At 47.8% G+C, this 20607-nt stretch overlaps 1 protein-coding gene across 3 annotated transcripts in view; it reads right to left on the minus strand.

Moving 5' to 3' along the window:
• Positions 1–20607, minus strand: part of robo1 (roundabout, axon guidance receptor, homolog 1 (Drosophila)) — a 682199-nt gene that overhangs the window by 426468 nt on the left and 235124 nt on the right. The window contains exon 1 of one of the 3 annotated variants that reach the window (XM_072585790.1): positions 4223–4395. The exons of the other annotated variants lie outside the window; for them this stretch is intronic. Within the exon in view, the coding sequence (XP_072441891.1) occupies positions 4223–4331 (109 nt within the window). The 5' untranslated portion in view covers positions 4332–4395. Of the gene's footprint in view, positions 1–4222; positions 4396–20607 lie in introns of those variants that run through there. 3 annotated transcript variants of the gene reach the window in all.

The raw sequence follows: 20607 nt of genomic DNA on the forward strand, positions 1-20607 counted from the left end.
CCAGCTCCTGCCCCCCACTGTGTATATCAGTCCAGATCCTGCCCCACTCTGTGTATCTCAGCCCAGCTCCTGTTCCACTCCGTGTATATCAGCCCAGCTCCTGCCCCACTCCGTGTATATCGGACCAGCTCCTGCCCCACTCTGGGTATATCAGCCCAGCTTCTGCCTCACTCTGGGTATATCAGCCCAGCTCCTGCCTCACTCTGTGTCTATCGAAACAGCACCTGCCCCACTCCGTGTATATCAGCCCAGCTCCTGCCCCACTCTGGGTATATCAGCCCAGCTCCTGCCCCACTCCGTGTATATCAGCCCAGCTCCTGCCCCACTCTGTGTATATCAGCCCAGCTCCTGCCCCACTCTGTGTATATCAGCCCAGCTCCTGCCCCCCACTCTGTATATCAGCCCAGCTCCTGCCCCCCACTCTGTATATCAGCCCAGCTCCTGCCCCCCACTGTGTATCTCAGCCCAGCTCCTGCCCCCCACTGTGTATATCAGCCCAGCTCCTGCCCCACTCCGTGTATATCAGCCCAGCTCCTGCCCCACTCCGTGTATATCAGCCCAGCTCCTGCCCCACTCTGGGTATATCGGACCAGCTCCTGCCCCACTCTGGGTATATCAGCCCAGCTCCTGCCCCACTCTGTGTATCTCAGCTCAGTTCCTGCCCCACTCTGTGTATCTCAGCTCAGCTCCTGCCCCACTCTGTGTATATCAGCCCAGCTCCTGCCCCACTCTGTGTATATCAGCCCAGCTCCTGTTCCACTCTGTATATCAACCCAGATCCTGCCCCACTCTGTATATCAGCCCAGCTCCTGTTCCACTCTGTGTATATCAGCCCAGCTCCTGCCCCACTCTGTGTATATCAGCCCAGCTCCTGTTCCACTCTGTATATCAACCCAGATCCTGCCCCACTCTGTATATCAGCCCAGATCCTGCCCCACTCTGTATATATCAGCCCAGCTCCTGCCCCCGTACGTGTATCTCAGCCCAGATCCTGCCCCACACTGTGTATCTCAGCCCAGCTCCTGCCCCACTCTGTGTATATCAGCTCAGCTCCTGCCCCACTCTGTGTATATCAGCCCAGCTCCTGCCCCACTCTGTGTATATCAGCCCAGCTCCTGCCCCCCACTGTGTATATCAGCCCAGCTCCTGCCCCACTCAGTGTGTGAGTGTTTGATTAGCCCCTGCCTTTCAGTGTCATTGTGAACAACGAGCATCTGTTATCGTATATGTGCTACCACAATTCTCATGACACTTCCTACCCCGCTCATGTTCCTGCCAAACCCGTGATTCTGAAATTACCACCTGGCCCTGGGTGCGGCTATGACGACATTGTTTCAAAGTAATTCACATAGTAAATACCCTTCACAGAATATACATGTCACACAAGCCTGGCTATGTGATTAAGAATCATCTCTTACCATTGTCGAGTATCAAGAGAGTGAAGCAGCCACAATGATCAAACCTATTCATGTATTCTGCATTTGATCATCCCGCTTCAACTAGACACCCATGATACAACATCACGTGACTATGGTTTGTGATCACATGACCAAAACTGGTCTCCCGTTCTCATTTATTTCTGACCAATTAGAAATGTGACTAATCATTTTGGGATTCCCAAGCAGTCACACGTTTGCCTATTGGCTACTGTATTGGCCACAGTTGGTCTTAGAATAGTGGTGATGGATCACTCGTTCAAACAGCGTTGCTATGGCTACATTCACATTGACCTTCACATTGTAGTCTGAACCTGCGGATACTGATGGTAGAAACCATGTTCTGATCACAATATGACTGACACATAATCTACACCCCCCACCCCCCACCTTCTCATTGACCTTGAGTGACAGGATTGACCCAAGTTCCTTGTCCATATACAAACACATAACCCATGAGTGTCAAGTTCTGGAGTAGGATTTGAACCTGCAACTTTCTGTCCCTGAAATATAGTTTCAACCCACTGTCCAAAGTGTGGTGCTGGAAAAGCTCAGCCAGCATCCTGACAAGGGGCTTATGCCTGAAACATTGATTCTCCTGCTCCTCGGATGCTGCCTGACCTGTTGTGTCTTTCTAGCACCACACTCTCAAATCTGATCTCCAGCATCTGCAGTGTTCACTTTCTCAACCCTCTGTACCACAAGGACCACTCCACATTAACGTTGACTATTTACACTCACACAATCCCTTTGAGTTGACTCTTGGCACTGGATCCCACCTCCACTGTACCTTACCAAAATTCATCCCTCAACCACATCATTAAAGCAGACTGTGTTCTGAAGAAGGGTCACTGGACTCAAAATGTTAACTCTGTCTTCTCTCCACTGATGCTGACAGACCTGCTGAATTTCTACAGCAACTTCTGTTTCTGTGTGATTCACATGTCCAGCATCTATAGCTCTTGGTTTGACATTATTCAAACAGATTATCTGATTGTGGATCACACTGGGTTACTGGGATCTTGCTGTGCTCAGATGGGCAGCCACATTTCCGTGTAATACAGTGCTGACTACTCTTGACAAAATATTTCATTGGTTATAAAACTTGTGCCGAAACAGATATATTTGTACACTTTATACCTACATATTTTGTTGATACTTACTACAATATTCACTCAAAATCAAGATCATGGATTGAATGAATACAGGACATTTTCAGTGTTTTGATCCTGAGGGCTAAAGATCATTTATACTTTCAAACCTCCTTCACTCAGCTTATTCCTCACAGATACAAAATAATCACGCAAACCTATTTGGTAAGTCTTTGCAGAACCAATACCTAACTCAGTGACAGGGCCCCTCTGTTTATACAGCTACCTACATGAAGATGACAGGTCAGGTGCTATTCTTGTGTAGTACAGTGTCTTGGGGCAAATTCTCAAGACAGTCTCAGTTCAAATCCCACCCAGAGCACTTTTGTGAATTTGCTTAAAAATGATGTTGAGATAAAAGTCTGATTTTGGTAGAATTGTAACTAGTAAAGTAAAAAATAAACAATTGGTTTGCCATTATTCGTATAAGGTAAGAAACCTGAAATGGTTGGAGACACTGGATACTGCAAAGGCAATAGGCCCTAATAACAGTCCGGTAATAATACTGAAGACATGTGCTCCAGAACTTGCCCCTCCCCTCGCCAAGCTGTTCCAGTAGTTACAACATTGGCATCTACCCGACAATGTGGAAAATTACCCAGGTATGTCCTGTACATAAAAAGCAGGACAAATCCAAACAGGCCAGTTACTGTCCCATCAGTCTACTCTCGCTTGTCAGTAAGGTCAGTGTCAGTGTCAGTAACAGTGCTGTCAAGCAGCACCTGCTCAGCAATAACCTGCTCAGTGACGCCCAGTTTGGGTTCCACCAGGCCCACTCAGCTCCTGACCTCATTCCAGCCTTGGGTCAAACATGAACAAAGGAGCTGAATTCCAGAGGGGAGGGGAGAGGGACAGCCCTTCACATCGAGGCCGCATTCAACCAAGTGTGGCATCAAGGGGCCCTGGCAAAACTGTATAACCAACTCCCTTTGATATTCGATGGTATTACATTACTGAATTTTTTTAAAAATCCTTCATGGGAACTGGGTGTTGCAGCTGCATCAGCATTTATTGCTTTTCCCCGGTTGCCCTGGAGAAAGTGGTGCTGAGCTGCTTTCTTTGTGAGATGGGAGGGTTGCAACCCCCACAAGTGCCGTTGACGAGGGAGTTGCAGGATTTTGACCCAGTATAAGTGAGGGAACAGCAATTTCCAAGTCAGGAGATGGGAACATGCAGGTGATGGTGTTCCTATGTACCTATGATTGGTGACACTTATGCAATCTCTTTGCCTAAGAACTGACAGCAGCCAGGTCTGAGGCCCTGCCCAAAGCCACTGCCTTCAATGTCTAACATTGCAAACATCAGCACTGGCCATTTACTGATCAGAGACCTGTTTGGGTGAGAAATGGTTAATTCAACAAGGCCAGTGTATGAGCTACAGACTCAGCAGCTTGTGCATTACTGCTGTCGAGAGGATTTTAAAAGCTTTCTCTTCTTCAGATGAGCTCCTGGTGCCAAACGGAATCATCCAGCCACTACCTTCAATGGAAATCCGTAATGTCGTGCTGACATTTCCATCTCTTTAAGGCAAGACATCAGCAAACAGCGAATGCAGGATTTAAACTGCTTTAGGGAGAGAGGGAGAGAGGGGAAGGGCAAGAGGACGAGAGAAACAGTGGTCGCATCTTTACTCACGGCTCTTCAACCGTGGCCCAGCCCTTGACCTTCCTGAGATGTCCGTGCTGGCGGTCAGTCGAGGTGCCCAAAGCAGCAGAGGTTGTAGTAACAAGATCCAAAGTACCATGCTCACTCCAGCCCGCAGAAAGGAAGGAGGAGGCTGCCAAAGATATTGATATATTCCAGTGCTATCCACGGCGAGAGTTCCTCCTCAGAAGTACTTATTAGATGCTGGTGACCAGCATCAGTGATGGTTGGGGCTGGCGGTGGGGGGGGAGAGGCAGCCTGCTCTCAGTCAGTGACACAGAATCGCATGGGCACGATCACTTCACATGTTACACTGAGGAATTTACAGCTTTATTTCTGTCCTGTGCATGTGTATCTGTAACAACATCTTTGTGTTGATGTATCTGTGTGTATGGCAGTATGCCTATGTATCTATCTTTGTACTTGTGTGTGTACCTTTGTGTATGTGTGTGTCACATATTATTGTGAGTGTAACTGAGTCTTTGTGTATATCAATGTGTGTATGTGACTTTCTGTATGTTTATATATGTACCTTTGTGCATGTGTCTCTGTGTGTGCCTGTGTATGTGTAAGTGTATATGAGTGTATGCCTGTGTAAGTCTATATGTGTGTGTGTATGTGTGCCTGCGTCTGTGTGCATAGCTGTTACAATTAGAGCACTGAAATCTGGACTCCACTCAGCCGAATGGATTGATTGGTCGTTTTCCTTATTTTCCCATCTTGCAGTCTGTGAGTTGCATTCATTAGTTCCTGGAGTATATTGCAGTTGTCTGTATACCTTCCACCATCAATTTGTTCAAAGTTCTCCTTTTTCATAACTTCAGCAAGATACTTTTCACTCAAGAATGATTCAGCTTTAGCATTTTGTAATGTTCTCGCTCTCCATGTATATTTAATCTCTAGCCCTGCGCAGTTGCCATGTGATGGGAGGATTGGCAAACTGTACGGTCTCTGACAGTCTCTCTCTCTTTCTCAGTGGTGTTTGGTAACAGATGGGATGGAGTGAGGATTGAAGTGTGTGTCCTGCTGATCTGCATTTCGTTTTTATAATACCTGATGTGCAGTTTGCACTGAAAGTCCGGCTCACAGGAAACCCCAGGTGTAATGCTGAGTCACATGTCTCATCTCCCTCTCCTGTCCCATTTCTCCTGATGAGAGGTATATAAAAATCATTTTTATGGTTTGGATTTTAAAGTAGTGGCATATGAGTAGGTTACGTCTGCACATGGTTTAAAAAAATACTAGGTCAGGTAGTCCTTCCATAACAGTGGCCTAATCCAAATTGTGTAAAGTTTGTGAGAAGATTTGTAGCTCGGGTGCTCGTTGTTGTGGTTCTGTTCGCTGAGCTGGGAATTTGTGTTGCAGACATTTCATCCCCTGTCTAGGTGACATCCTCAGTGCTTGGGAGCCTCCTGTGAAGTGCTTCTGTGATCTTTCCTCCAGTATTTGTAGTGGTTTGAATCTGCCGCTTCTGGTTGTCAGTTCCAGCTGTCCGCTGCAGTGGTCGGTACATTGGGTCCAGGACAGCTGGAACTGACAACTGGAAGCGGCAGATTCAAACCATTACAAACGCCAGAGGAAAGATCACAGAAGCGCTTCACAGGAGGCTCCCAAGCACTGAGGATGTCACCTAGACAGGGGACGAAACGTCTGCAACACAAATTCCCAGCTCGGCGAACAGAACCACAATAATCCAAATTGTGTCAGAGAGTGGGAAGCATTGGAGTGTTAATTGTGCTTTTATTATGGTGTTTATGGCAGATGGAGTAAACATTGAGCCTGCTTTCTTCTGGATAATAAATGATACATCTTATCTTAAAAAATGACAGCAATTAAATGGTTTTAGGGTAGTTTAGAGGTGGCCTGTCTGGGGTCAGGAGTAAATCTCTCTCCCAGAAAGAAGTGTAGGGAAGTTTAGGAAAAGTTTTCACACCCTTGTGTAAACTGAATTTGTGAAACATCCGAACCAGGAGTGTTTGGTTAGAAATCTGCAGATTATTAGAAACTGCGATCAACTAGCTCTCAGTTTTGTGAGGGTTCATGGAAGGGGTGCTATCGATAATGTCGCAAAACCGCATTCGATTTTGATTTGCTGTGTGCTTTAAGATTGTTCGAACTGTGTTCTTTATTTAGATACACTGGCTCGTTTATCTTTAGTTTCTGTTTTGTGTGATACACTGCTGTTTCATTGTTAAAGAAAATAAGCAGCCTCGTATGATCATGGTTCAATGAAGGACCAATGCTTTAGCTAAATGAAAGGGAAAAGCATTCCTCATTGTGGGAATTGGGCTTGTCCATTACGGCCATCAGCAGGGATGGTAATACCACTCTGTGGGAAATCTATTTCCCTCTGTTCCTGTATTTATATACAAGCACACAAATTCACACAAGTGTACGCCAGTTTTGCAGGCATGTACTCAAACAAAACTGTGTAGAAATATATGTCTAAGTATATTTGTCCCCAGTACATTGATCCACCTGCTACTGAAAGTGGTCTTTCCTTATCCCTCTATTACATCCCCTTCACAATATGAAGCCTCGTTTCTCTGAAGCTTTGAGGTCAGTGAGGACTATTCCATCACACCCTGACCTGTAGCTTATTGATGGTTGATTGGTATTGATGAGGCAGGGGTGAGATACAAACCCCAGAATTCTGAACCTCTGACCGGCTCTTGTATTCAATGTATCTACAATAGCGCCTTGATATACGAGCGACCCATTCACAAACAAATCGGTTTACGAACAGGATCGTATGTAAAATTTTGCTTCAACGTACGCACGAAATTCAAGGTACGAACGCAAAAAGCCTGTGGTTTCATTGTTCTGCTTTGCTACGCGTTTGTTGAATGCAATAGCTCTCAGGCCCTGCGTGATCTCATTCAGTTCGTCTTTGGCGCGTGCGCTGTGAACAGCGGTCGTTGCTATGTCCAAGCATTCTTACGCTATCCGAGCAATGGGAAAAATTGATTCAGTTTGTGAACTTTTCAGTTCGCGAACCAGGTCCCGGAACGGATTAAGTTAGTAAGTCGAGGCGCCACTGTATTTAGCTGGTCCAGTTCAGTTCAGGTTCTGGGATATTGGTGGGAATGGTGGGCTATCACTAGGATGTTTTTGGAACTTTCAGTTTGTTTTCAAGTGCTTGCTAACATAGACAGGAAAGAGGCTGGAAGAACACAGCAGGCCAGGCAGTATCAGGAGGTGGAGAAGTTGACGTTTCGGGTGTATCACTTGCTAGCTTCCTGACTGGGACTATAACTAACGCTAACGTACTGCAGAGAAGTAAGTGTATTTACTGAGAATACTGGGGTCTGTATCACTTCTGGAACAGACTTTCATTGCATTAAGGGTTTAAGGAGGAATTCACTTCCCTCACTGACCGAGAGTACTCTTTCTCTGCTTGGTTTGCCTCCCTCGAGATGGTCAAGTTTGTGGGAGAGAGCAGGGATAGGTGTGAAGTGTCCATCACAATTCTGTAAGTATCAGGTTGTGTGGGGCAGGCTTGCTTGAGAAACTGGTCATCTCTTGCCAGTTCCTTTCAAAGGTTCACATCTCAATCCTTCAAATTGTTCAAATTGGATCTTGCACAAAAAATAACACACCTTCAAATAATACTGCAGAAAATTCTGAGCTGCCCCTCAATCATTCCCACTCATGCCAACAACCCCTACCCACCTCCCCCCCCCCCAACCTCTCAGCTTCCAAAAAGCAACCCAAGCTCTTCTGAGGAAAGGAAGGACTTGCATTTACGTAGCACCTTTCACAGCATCTCCCAAAGCACTTTGCAGTTGGTGAAGTACATTTTGGAGTGCAGTCATTGTTGTAATATCGAGGAAGTGATGGCAAATTTGAGTACAGCAAGATCTCACAGTCAGCAGTAAAAACTAGATTACGATGCACTACAGAAATTCACCAAGGTGCCATTGACAATGCATTCCAAGCCTATGACCACTCCCATCTAGAAGAGCAAAGACAGCAGATACATAGGACCATCACCCCCTGCAAGTTCCCCTCTAAGCCATTCACCATCCTGATTTAGATATATATCACTGTATCTTCACTGTCTCTGGATCAAAATCCTGGAATTCCTGAAATCCTGGCTTCGTGGCATCCAGCGCTTCAAGAGGGCAGCTCACCCCCATCTTCTGAAGGGGCAACTAGGGATGGGCAATAAATGCTGGTCCAAGCAGAACTGCTGATATCCTTTGAGTGAATAACAAAAAAAAATATTCTTTTTTGTTGATGCTGATTGGTGGATCAACATTGGTTGCAGGACACTGGGGAGAATTCCCTGAGTTATTCCAAATAACAGTAGGGGAGCCTGACCTAAAATGGCCTCCAACTAACGAAGCAGCAATCTGATTCCCATGAGGATCTCACCTCTGACCTCCCAAACTGGTCACTGTTGTGCATATATTAGGTTCCAGAAAACAGAGTCGCTATAATCAAGGACATGCTTCATGTGTGTGGTAGGGCTGCCTTGTTTTCATAGAATCATAGAATCTCTACAGTGTGGAAACAGGCCCTTTGGCCCAACAAGTCCACACCAACACGTTTCCCTACCCTATTACTCTACATTTACCCCTGACTAATGCACCTAACCTACACAGCCCTGAACATTATGGCCAATTCACCGTACCTCAGGTGAGGACAGCAGATTCCCTTCCCCCAAGAGCTTTATTCCTGATGAAGGGCTTTTGCCCGAAACGTCGATTTCGAAGCTACTTGGATGCTGCCTGAACTGCTGTGCACTTCCTGCACCACTAATCCAGAATCTGGTTTCCAGCATCTGCAGTTATTGTTTTTACCTCATTAATGAACCAGTTGAGTTTGAACATAGAACAATACAGCGCAGAACAGACCCTTCGGCCCTCAATGTTGTGCCGACCTATGAACGAATCTAAGCCCACCCCCCTACACCCCCAGTGTCCTGCAACCAATGCTGATCCGCACGTCTTTGGACTGAGGGAGGAAACTGGAGCACTCGGAGGAAACCCACGCAGACACGGGGAGAATGTGCAAACTCCACACAGACAGTCACCCGAGGCTGGAATTGAACCCAGGTTTTGTTTTTGTTTGATACAACTGAATAAAAGGGAGGTGGTGGTGTCATGGCAACATCACTGAGTTAATAAGCCAAGGTTATGCTCTGGGGGTTATGATTTCAGATCCCACCACAGCAGCTGATACAGCATACTTGCATAAGATATTCATTTTAATAAGTCTGCAATTGTAAAGCAGATTTTAGTGACACCCAGTTGGTCACACAAACAGATTAGACAATGAGAGTCTTTTTCCTAGGATGATGACATCTGCTTGTACGACGGGTCATAGCTGCAACTTGAGGGGTGATAGATTTAAGACAGATGTCAGAGGCAGATTCTTTACTCAGAGAGTGGTAAGGGCGTGGAATGCCCTACCTACTAATGTAGATAACTCAGCCACATTAGGGAGATTTAAACAATCCTTAGATAAGCACATGGATGATGATGGGATAGTGTCGGGGGATGGGTTTAGATTAGTTCACAGGTCAACGCAACATCGAGGGCCGAAGGGCCTGTTCTGCGCTGCATTGTTCTATGTTCAAACTCAACTGGTTCAGTAATGCTCTTGGGGGAAGGGAATCTGCTGTCCTCACCTGAGGTACGGTTTTGGGTTGGCAAGATACAACAGGAATCCATGACAGACTCCCAGATATTCGCAGTTTATATCAATGACTTGGATGAAAACTCTGAGTGTACACTGGCTACATTTGTAAAGAGGGTGGGTTGTGAAGAGACCATAAAGACAGATTTCAAAGGGACATCTGAGACAAACATGGAGAATGCTGGGTAAACTCAGCAGGGTTTGAAGGTGGAGAGAGAAACAGAGTAAAGGTTTTGAGTCTTTCTTCAGAACAAGGTGATGTAGGTTGGTTCAGCGTGTGGATAAAAGGATGGCTGGTGGAGTCAACTGGAGGTAAATATGAAGAAGGGATAATGCCCGAAACATTGATGTTCACTTTGGCAAAACAGCTGCAGATAATTGAAATGGAGAGAGATTGCAGAGGTCTGAGATCAAGAGTGACCTGGGTGTCCTCATGCATGGACCACTGAAAATTAGTCTGCAAGTGATCAGGAAGGCAATGGAATATTGTTGTTGTAGCAAGGGCAATGAGACATATACAAGGAAGAATATTTTACTATAGATGTACAGGGCTCTGGTGAGGCATTGTCTCAAGTACTGGGTGTAAGACCATAAAATATAGAAGCAGAATTAGGCCATTCTGCCCATGGAGTCTACACCAGCTTTTGATTATGGCTGATATGTTTCTCAAGGTTTTGGTCTCCTTCCATAAGGAAGGATAATGCATTGGAAGCAATTCAGAGAAGATTCACTTGCCTGATTCCTGGGGATGACAGTGATATACTTCGAGAGAGACTGAGCAAGCCTGACTTATACTCATTGGAGTGGAGAAGAACTAGAGGCTGACTAATGGAAACGTACAAGATCCGGAGCAGATGTGGCAGGTTGGATACTCCAAGGTTGTCTCCCCTCATGGGATAGACAGGAATACAGTTTAAAAGTAATGGGTCTCATAGTTAAGATGGAGATGAGGAGATTTTTAATCCCTAAAACGGTTATGATCCAGGGAAATTCACTTTCCTAGAATATTGAAATGGTGAATATTTTTAGGACTAAGGTAGTCCAGTAAAGATTATCGGGGGAGGTAGAACATTGGGGTTAAGGCTACTATGAGATCAGACATGGTCGATGGCAGAATGGGCTTGAGGGGCCAAATGGGTTCTTCCTCTTCCTATTGTGTACCCACGCTCATATTTACATGTGACTCCAGAGGAGGTAAATTCTTAACTGCCCTCCGAAATGGACCAGCAAGCCACTCAACTGTACCAAACTCTGACAGAAGATGCATTGCACTGGTTCAAGGAGGCACTCACCACTACCTTGCCAAGGGTAGTTAGCAATGGGTAATAAATCTGGCCCAGCTAACGACACCACAGTCCAGGGAAGAGGGAATAACAGAGCAGGCCGGTTTACGGTGATCATTCTCACTGCTCCTCTCCGTGTTTTCGATAGAGCTGCTGGCTTTCTCTTCAGCACACACTATCAGCTCCAATCACAGGCTGTGATTCATTATCGCCCTCAGTGCTCTGCTGCTAAAAACAGGCTGTAAATTGCTGATTCCAGAAAGTTCTCTATTTCTGGACTCATATTTGCAGCGATGTACCAGTCGAAGTGGAGCATTTCTCACAAGCTTTATTCCTAACACCTGTCTGCTGTTTCCAGTCCCTGATACGATGAGAACCGAGAGGAAATCTTGAAATAAGGAGTCTGTAACCCACGACTAATACACAGGGACAGCAAGGGAGCAGAAAGGCCTTTCAGCCCATCTTGTTTCATCAATTCAGCAAGATGCAGGTGAAGAAATAACTTATCATTCTACATATTTCACAAATGCAGGGTTTCACAAGATATTTGAAGGATGACTGACAATTTTGAAATGTTCGACTATGTTGTCATGTACAGTTATACAATAACCAATTAGAGCAGTCCAAGCTCTCACAGAACCTCTGACAGTGCAGCACTCCCTCAGTACTGACCCGCCAACAGTGCAGCACTCCCTCAGTACTGACCCTCTGACAGTGCGGCACTCCCTGAGCACTGACCCTCTGACAATGCAGCACTCAATCAGTACTGACCCGCCAACAGTGCGGCACTCCCTCAATACTGACCCTCTGACAGTGCAGCACTCCCTCAGTACTGACCCTCCGACAGTGCAGCACTCCCTCAGTACTGACCATCTGACAGTGCGGTACTCCCTCAGTACTGACCCTCCGACAGTGCAGCACTCCCTCAGTACTGACCATCTGACAGTGCGGCACTCCCTCAGTACTGACCCTCTGACAGTGCAGCAGTCACTTAGTACTAAATCTCTGAGAGTGCGGCACTTCCTTAGTACTGACCCTCTGACAGTGCAGCACTCCCACAGCATTGACCCTCTGACAGTGCAGCACTCCCTCAGTACGGACCCTCTGACAGTGCAGCACTCCCTCAGTACTGACCCTCTGACAGTGCAGCACTCCCTCAGTACTAACCCTCTGACAGTGCGGCACTCCCTCAGTACTGACCCTCTGACAGTGCAGCACTCCCTCAGTACTGACCCTCTGACGGTGCAGCACTCCCTCAGTACTGACCCTCCGACAGTGCGGCACTCCCTCAGTACTGACCCTCCGACAGTGCGGCACTCCCTCGGTACCTACCCTCTGACAGTGCAGCACTCCCTCAGTACCTATCCTCTGACAGTGTGGCACTCCCTCAGTACTGACCCTCCGACAGTGCAGCACTCCCTCAGTACTGACCATCTGACAGTGCAGCACTCCCTCAGTACTGACCCTCTGACAGTGCAGCACTCCCTCAGTACTGACCCTCTGACAGTGCGGCACTCCCTCAGTACTGACCCTCTGACAGTGCCGCACTCCCTCAGTACTGACCGTCTGACAGTGCAGCACTCCCTCAGTACCTACCCTCCGACAGTGCGGCACTCCCTCAGTACTGACCCTCTGGCAGTGCTGCACTCCCTCAGTACTGACCCTCCGACAGTGCAGCACTCCCTCAGTACTGACCATCTGACAGTGCGGCACTCCCTCAGTACTGACCCTCTGACAGTGCGTCACTACCTTAATACTGACCCTCTGACACTGCAGCACTCCCTCAGTACTGACCCTCCGACAGTGCAGCATTCCCTCAGTACTAACCCTCTGACAGTGCAGCACTCCCTCAGTACTGACCCTCTGACAGTGCGTCACTACCTTAATACTGACCCTCTGACAGTGCAGCACTCACTCAGTACTGATCCTCTGACAGTGCAGCACTCCCTCAGCACTGACCCTCTGACAGTGCAGCACTCCCTCAGTACTGACCCTCTGACAGTGCAGCACTCCCTCAATACTGACTCTCTCACAGTGCAGCACTCCCTCAGTACTGACCCTCTGACAGTGCGGCACTCCCTCAGTACTGACCCTCCGACAGTGCAGCACTCCCTCAGTACTGACCATCTGACAGTGCGGTACTCCCTCAGTACTGACCCTCCGACAGTGCAGCACTCCCTCAGTACTGACCATCTGACAGTGCGGCACTCCCTCAGTACTGACCCTCTGACAGTGCCGCACTCCCTCAGTACTGACCCTCTGACAGTGCGGCACTCCCTCAGTACTGACCCTCTGACAGTGCAGCAGTCACTTAGTACTGACTCTCTGAGAGTGCGGCACTTCCTTAGTACTGACCCTCTGACAGTGCGGCACTCCCTCAGAACTGACCCTCTGACAGTGCAGCACTCCCTCAGTACTGACCCTCCGACAGTGCGGCACTCCCTCGGTACCTACCCTCTGACAGTGCAGCACTCCCTCAGGACCTATCCTCTGACAGTGTGGCACTCCCTCAGTACTGACCCTCCGACAGTGCAGCACTCCCTGAGTACTGACCATCTGACAGTGCAGCACTCCCTCAGTACCTACCCTCCGACAGTGCAGCACTCCCTCAGTACTGACCGTCTGACAGTGCAGCACTCCCTCAGTACCTACCCTCTGACAGTGCAGCACTGCCTCAGTACCTACCCTCCGACAGTGCGGCACTCCCTCAGTACTGACCCTCCGACAGTACAGCACTCCCTCAGTACTGACCCTCCGACAGTGCAGCACTCCCTCAGTACTGACCCTCTGACAGTGCAGCACTCCCTCAGTACTGACCCTCTGACAGTGCAGCACTCCCTCAGTACTGACCCTCTGACAGTGCGGCACTCCCTCAGTACTGACCCTCTGACAGTGCCGCACTCCCTCAGTACTGACCGTCTGACAGTGCAGCACTCCATCAGTACCTACCCTCTGACAGTGCAGCACTGCCTCAGTACCTACCCTCCGAGAGTGCGGCACTCCCTCAGTACTGACCCTCTGACAGTGCTGCTCTCCCTCAGTACTGACCCTCCGATAGTGCAGCACTCCCTCAGTACTGACCATCTGACAGTGCGGCACTCCCTCAGTACTGACCCTCTGACAGTGCGTCACTACCTTAATACTGACCCTCTGACACTGCAGCACTCCCTCAGTACTGACCCTCCGACAGTGCAGCACTCCCTCAGTACTAACCCTCTGACAGTGCAGCACTCCCTCAGTACTGACCCTCTGACAGTGCGTCACTACCTTAATACTGACCCTCTGACAGTGCAGCACTCACTCAGTACTGACCCTCTGACAGTGCAGCACTCCCTCAGCACTGACCCTCTGACAGTGCAGCACTCCCTCAGTACTGACCCTCTGACAGTGCAGCACTCCCTCAATACTGACTCTCTCACAGTGCAGCACTGCCTCAGTACTGACCCTCTGACAGTGCAGCACTCCCTCAGTACTGACCCTCTGACAGTGCGGCACTCCCTCAGTACTGACCCTCCGACAGTGCAGCACTCCCTCAGTACTGACCATCTGACAGTGCGGCACTCCCTCAGTACTGACCCTCTAAGAGTGCAGCAGTCACTTAGTACTGACTCTCTGAGAGTGCGGCACTTCCTTAGTACTGACCCTCTGACAGTGCAGCACTCCCTCAGCATTGACCCTCTGACAGTGCAGCACTCCCTCAGTACGGACCCTCTGACAGTGCAGCACTCCCTCAGTACCGACCCTCTGACAGTGCAGCACTCCCTAAGTACTAACCCTCTGACAGTGCGGCACTCCCTCAGTACTGACCCTCTGACAGTGCGGCACTCCCTCAGTACTGACCCTCTGACAGTGCAGCACTCCCTCAGTACTGACCCTCCGACAGTGCGGCACTCCCTCAGTACTGACCCTCCGACAGTGCGGCTGTCCCTCGGTACCTACCCTCTGACAGTGCAGCACTCCCTCAGTACCTATCCTCTGACAGTGTGGCACTCCCTCAGTACTGACCCTCCGACAGTGCAGCACTCCCTGAGTACTGACCATCTGACAGTGCAGCACTCCCTCAGTACCTACCCTCCGACAGTGCAGCACTCCCTCAGTACTGACCCTCCGACAGTACAGCACTCCCTCAGTACTGACCATCTGACAGTGCAGCACTCCCTCAGTACCTACCCTCTGACAGTGCAGCACTCCCTCAGTACTGACCCTCCGACAGTACAGCACTCCCTCAGTACTGACCATCTGACAGTGCAGCACTCCCTCAGTACTGACCCTCCGACAGTACAGCACTCCCTCAGTACTGACCATCTGACAGTGCAGCACTCCCTCAGTACCTACCCTCTGACAGTGCAGCACTCCCTCAGTACTGACCCTCTGACAGTGCAGCATTCCCTCAGTACCTACCCTCTGACAGTGCAGCACTCCCTCAGTACTGACCCTCCGACAGTACAGCACTCCCTCAGTACCTACCCTCTGACAGTGCAGCACTCCCTCAGTACTGACCCTCCGACAGTACAGCACTCCCTCAGTACTGACCATCTGACAGTGCAGCACTCCCTCAGTACCTACCCTCTGACAGTGCAGCACTCCCTCAGTACCTACCCTCTGACAGTGCAGCTCTCCCTCAGTACTGACCCTCTGACAGTGCAGCACTCCCTCAGTACTGACCCTCTGACAGTGCAGCACTCCCTCAGTACTGACCATCTGACAGTGCAGCACTCCCTTAGTACCTACCCTCTGACAGTGCGGCACTCCCTCAGTACCTACCCTCTGACAGTGCGGCACTCCCTCAGTACCTACCCTCTGATAGTGCGGCACTCCCTCAGTACTGACCCACCGACAGTGCAGCACTCGCTCAGTACTGACCATCTGACAGTGCAGCACTCCCTCAGTACCGACCCTCTGACAGTGCAGCACTTCCTCAGTACCTACCCTCTGACAGTGCAGCACTCCCTGAGTACCTACGCTCTGACAGTGCGGCTCTCCCTCAGTACTGACCCTCTGACAGTGCAGCACTCCCTCAGTACTGACCATCTGACAGTGCAGCACTCCCTCAGTACCTACCCTCTGACAGTGTAGCACTCCCTCAGTACCTACCCTCTGACAGTGCGGCACTCCCTCAGTACTGACCTTCCGACAGTGCAGCACTCCCTCAGTACTGACCATCTGACAGTGCAGCACTCACTCAGTACCTACCCTCTGACAGTGCAGCACTCCCTCAGTACCGACCCTCTGACAGTGCGGCACTCCCTCAGTGTATTTTGAATATCAGTCATGGTTTGTGCTCCAATCTCTGGAATATATTACTGACATTTCAGGCAGTGCGAACGGTCACCCTCACAAAATCATTGCACTGTTAGATTCCTGCCTGTCTCTGGTTCCCCCTATCTATGGCACAGTCCCAAAGATGAAAGCGTATTTATGTAATTAATTTTAATGGTGTCAATTTCTCCGTGTATAAAATAAAACGAGCTATTATTTTCACAGCTTCCTGCATTCTAACATTCGGCATTCACACAATGTGGAAATAATGGAGGCAATCAGAAGCTCTAAACATAGTCATGATTTACAGATTAATTAGAAACCTCCAAGGACACCGCACTGTCTTCAAAAGTTCGAATGTTTTCTTTCTGATGTCAGCACGCTGGGCTTTAATGACCAACATGGATAGAATAACATTGATGCAGGAATGAATTACAGAGTGGTATCTAATTGAGGTGTTTGTGGGAGTCGGGTTTAGACATAAAATAATAAAATGATGGGAGGAATGGCCTCGTGCTATTATTGGTGAACTGTTAATCCAGAGACCCACCTTAATCCCAAGTCCCATGTTAATCCAGAGACCCACCTTAATCCCAAAACCCATGTTAATCCAGACCCACCTTAATCCCAAGACCCATGTTAATCCAGAGACCCACGTTAATCCCAAAACCCATGTTAATCCATAGACCCACGTTAATCCCAAAACCCATGTTAATCCGGATCCACCTTAATCCCAAAACCCATGTTAATCCAGATCCACCTTAATCCCAAGACCCATGTTAATCCATAGACCCACGTTAATCCCAAAACCCATGTTAATCCATAGACCCACGTTAATCCCAAGACCCATGTTAATCCAGAGTCCCACGTTAATCCCAAAACCCATGTTAATCCAGAGTCCCACGTTAATCCCAAAACCCATGTTAATCCAGAGTCCCACCTTAATCCCAAGACCCATGTTAATCCGGATCCACCTTAATCCCAAAACCCATGTTAATCCAGAGACCCACGTTAATCCCAAAACCCATGTTAATCCGGATCCACCTTAATCCCAAGACCCATGTTAATCCAGATCCACCTTAATCCCAAGACCCATGTTAATCCAGATCCACGTTAATCCCAAAACCCATGTTAATCCAGAGACCCACGTTAATCCCAAAACCCATGTTAATCCGGATCCACGTTAATCCCAAAACCCATATTAATCCAGAGACCCATGTTCATCCAGAAATCCATGTTTATCCAGAGACCCATGTCCTGGGAACCAAAGATTGAAAACCACCACGGCAGATGGTGGAATTTGAATTTAATTAAATTCTGGAATTTGAGAGCGTAATGATGATCATGAAATCATTGCTGATGGTCAGAATAAAAAACAACCTGGGTCACTAACAGAGAAGGAAATTAGCATCCTTACCTGGTCTGGGCCTACATGTGACTCCAGACTCACAGCAATGTAGTTGACTCTTACCTGCCCTCTGGGTAATTAGGGATGGGCAATAAATGCTGGCCCAGGCAGTGACACCCACATCCCATGAATGATTGAAAGAAATTATATAGCCCAGAAGTAATTTAGTTAGAATCGAATTGGTTCAGGGTTGTTTACAGAGAGAATAATAGATAGATGTGAGTTACAGAAAGCAATCTAATTGAGGATTTTGTGAGGATGGAATCGTACATACCCCTGGATTTACACTGGAGCCCAACCTAGAGGTTTTGCGGGTTTACGTATCGAATAACAGATACTCGGGAGTGAGTTACTGACTGGAATCTTAATCGAGGGGTTCGGGGTGGTTTATATATAGAATAACAGATACTCGGGCGTGAGTTACTGACTGGAATCTTAATCGAGGGGTTCGGGGTGGTTTATATATAGAATAACAGATACTCGGGCGTGAGTTACTGACTGGAATCTTAATCGAGGGGTTCGGGGTGGTTTATATATAGAATAACAGATACTCGGGCGTGAGTTACTGACTGGAATCTTAATCGAGGGGTTCGGGGTGGTTTATATATAGAATAACAGATACTCAGGAGTGAATTACAGGCTGAATCTAATTGACAATAGACAATAGACAATAGGTGCAGTAGTAGGCCATTCTGCCCTTCAAGCCTGCACCATCATTCAATATGATCATGGCTGATCATCCTTAATCAGTATCCTGTTCCTGCCTTATCTCCATAACCCTTGATTCCACAATCCTTGAGAGCTTTATCCAACTGTTTCTTAAATGAATCCAGAGACTGGGCCTCCACTGCCCTCTGGGGCAGAGCATTCCACACAGCCACCACTCTCTGGGTGAAGTTTCTCCTCATTTCTGTCCTAATTGGTCTACCCCATATCTTTAAGCTGTGTCCTCTGGTTCGGCACTCACCCATCAGCGGAAACATGTTTCCTGCTGCCAGAGTGTCCAATCCTTTCATAATCTTATATGTCTCAATCAGATCCCCTCTCAGTCTTCTAAACTCAAGGGTATACAAGCCCAGTTGCTTCAGTCTTTCAGTGTAAGGTAATCCTGCCATTCCAGGAATTGACCTCATGAACCTACGCTGCACTCCCTCAATAGCCAGAATGTCTTTCCTCAAATTTGGAGACCAGAACTGCACACAGTACTCCAGGTGTGGTCTCACCAGGGCCCTGTACAGCTGCAGAAGCACCTCTTTGCTTCTATACTCAATCCCTCCTGTTATGAAGGCCAGCATGCTATTAGCCTTCTTCACTACCTGCTGTACCTGCATGCTTACCTTCATTGACTGGTGTACAGGAACACCCAGATCTCTTTGTACTGCCCCTTTACCTAAATGGATTCCATTGAGGTAGTAATCTGCCTTCCTGTTCTTGCCACCAAAGTGGATAACCATACATTTATCCACATTAAACTGCATCTGCCATGCATCTGACCACTCAGCTAACCTGTCCAGGTCACCCTGTAATCTCCTAACATCCTCCTCACATTTCACTCTGCCACCCAGCTTTGTATCATCAGCAAATTTGCTAATTTTATTACTAATACCATCTTCTATATCATTAACATATATTGTAAAAAGCTGCGGTCCCAGCACTGATCCCTGCGGTACCCCACTGGTCACTGCCTGACATTCCGAAATTGAGCTGTTTATCACTACTCTTTTTTTCCAATCAGCCAACCAACTTTCAATCCAAGTCAGTACTTTGCCCCCAATACCATGCGCCCTAATTTTGCTCACTAACCTCCAATGTGGGACTTTATCAAAAGCTTTCTGAAAGTCCAGGTACACTACATCCACTGGATCTCCCTCGTCCATCTTCAGAGTTACATCCTCAAAAAATTCCAGAAGATTAGTCAAGCATGATTTCCCCTTCATAAATCCATGCTGACTCTGACCTATCCTGTTACTACTATCCAGATGTGTCGTAATTTCATCCTTTATAATAGACTCTAGCATCTTTCCCACCACTGAGGTCAGACTAACTGGTCTATAATTTCCTGCTTTCTCTCTCCCACCTTTCTTAAAAAGTGGTACAACATTAGCCACCCTCCAATCCGCAGGAACTGATCTCAAATCTATCGAACTCTGGAAAATAATCACCAACACATTTCTCGAGCCACCTCCTTCAGAACCCTGGGATGTAAACCACCAGGCCCCGGGGACTTATCAACCTTCAGACCTAACAGTCTCTCCAACACCAATTCCTGGCAAATATAAATTCCCTTCAGTTCAGGTCCTTCAGCCCCTGTTACCTCAGGGAGATTGCTTGTGTCTTCCCCAGTGAACACAGATCTGAAGTACAATTCAACTCTTCTGCCATTTCTTTGTTCCCCGGATTATATTCACCCGTTTCTGTCTTCAAGGGCCCAATTTTAGTTTTAACCATTTTTTTCCCTCTCACATATCTAAAAAAATTTTTACTATCCTCCTTTGTATTTTTGGCCAGTTTACCTTCGTACCTCATTTTTTCTCTGCGTATTTACTTTTTAGTAATCCTCTGTTGCTCTTTAAAAGCTTCCCAGTCCTCCATTTTCCACTAATTTTTGCTATGTTATATTTTTTCTTTTTTAACTTTATATGTTTCTTAACTTCCCTCGTCAGCCACGGCCACCCATGCCGACTCCTGGGATCTTGCTTCCTTTTTGGAATGAACTGATCCTGCAACTTCTGCATTATACCCAGAAATATCTGCCATTGTTCCTCCACTGTCATCCCTGCTAA

Source organism: Chiloscyllium punctatum, chromosome 15 (assembly GCF_047496795.1).
Source record: "Chiloscyllium punctatum isolate Juve2018m chromosome 15, sChiPun1.3, whole genome shotgun sequence".
Classification (NCBI taxonomy): Eukaryota; Metazoa; Chordata; class Chondrichthyes; order Orectolobiformes; family Hemiscylliidae; genus Chiloscyllium; species Chiloscyllium punctatum.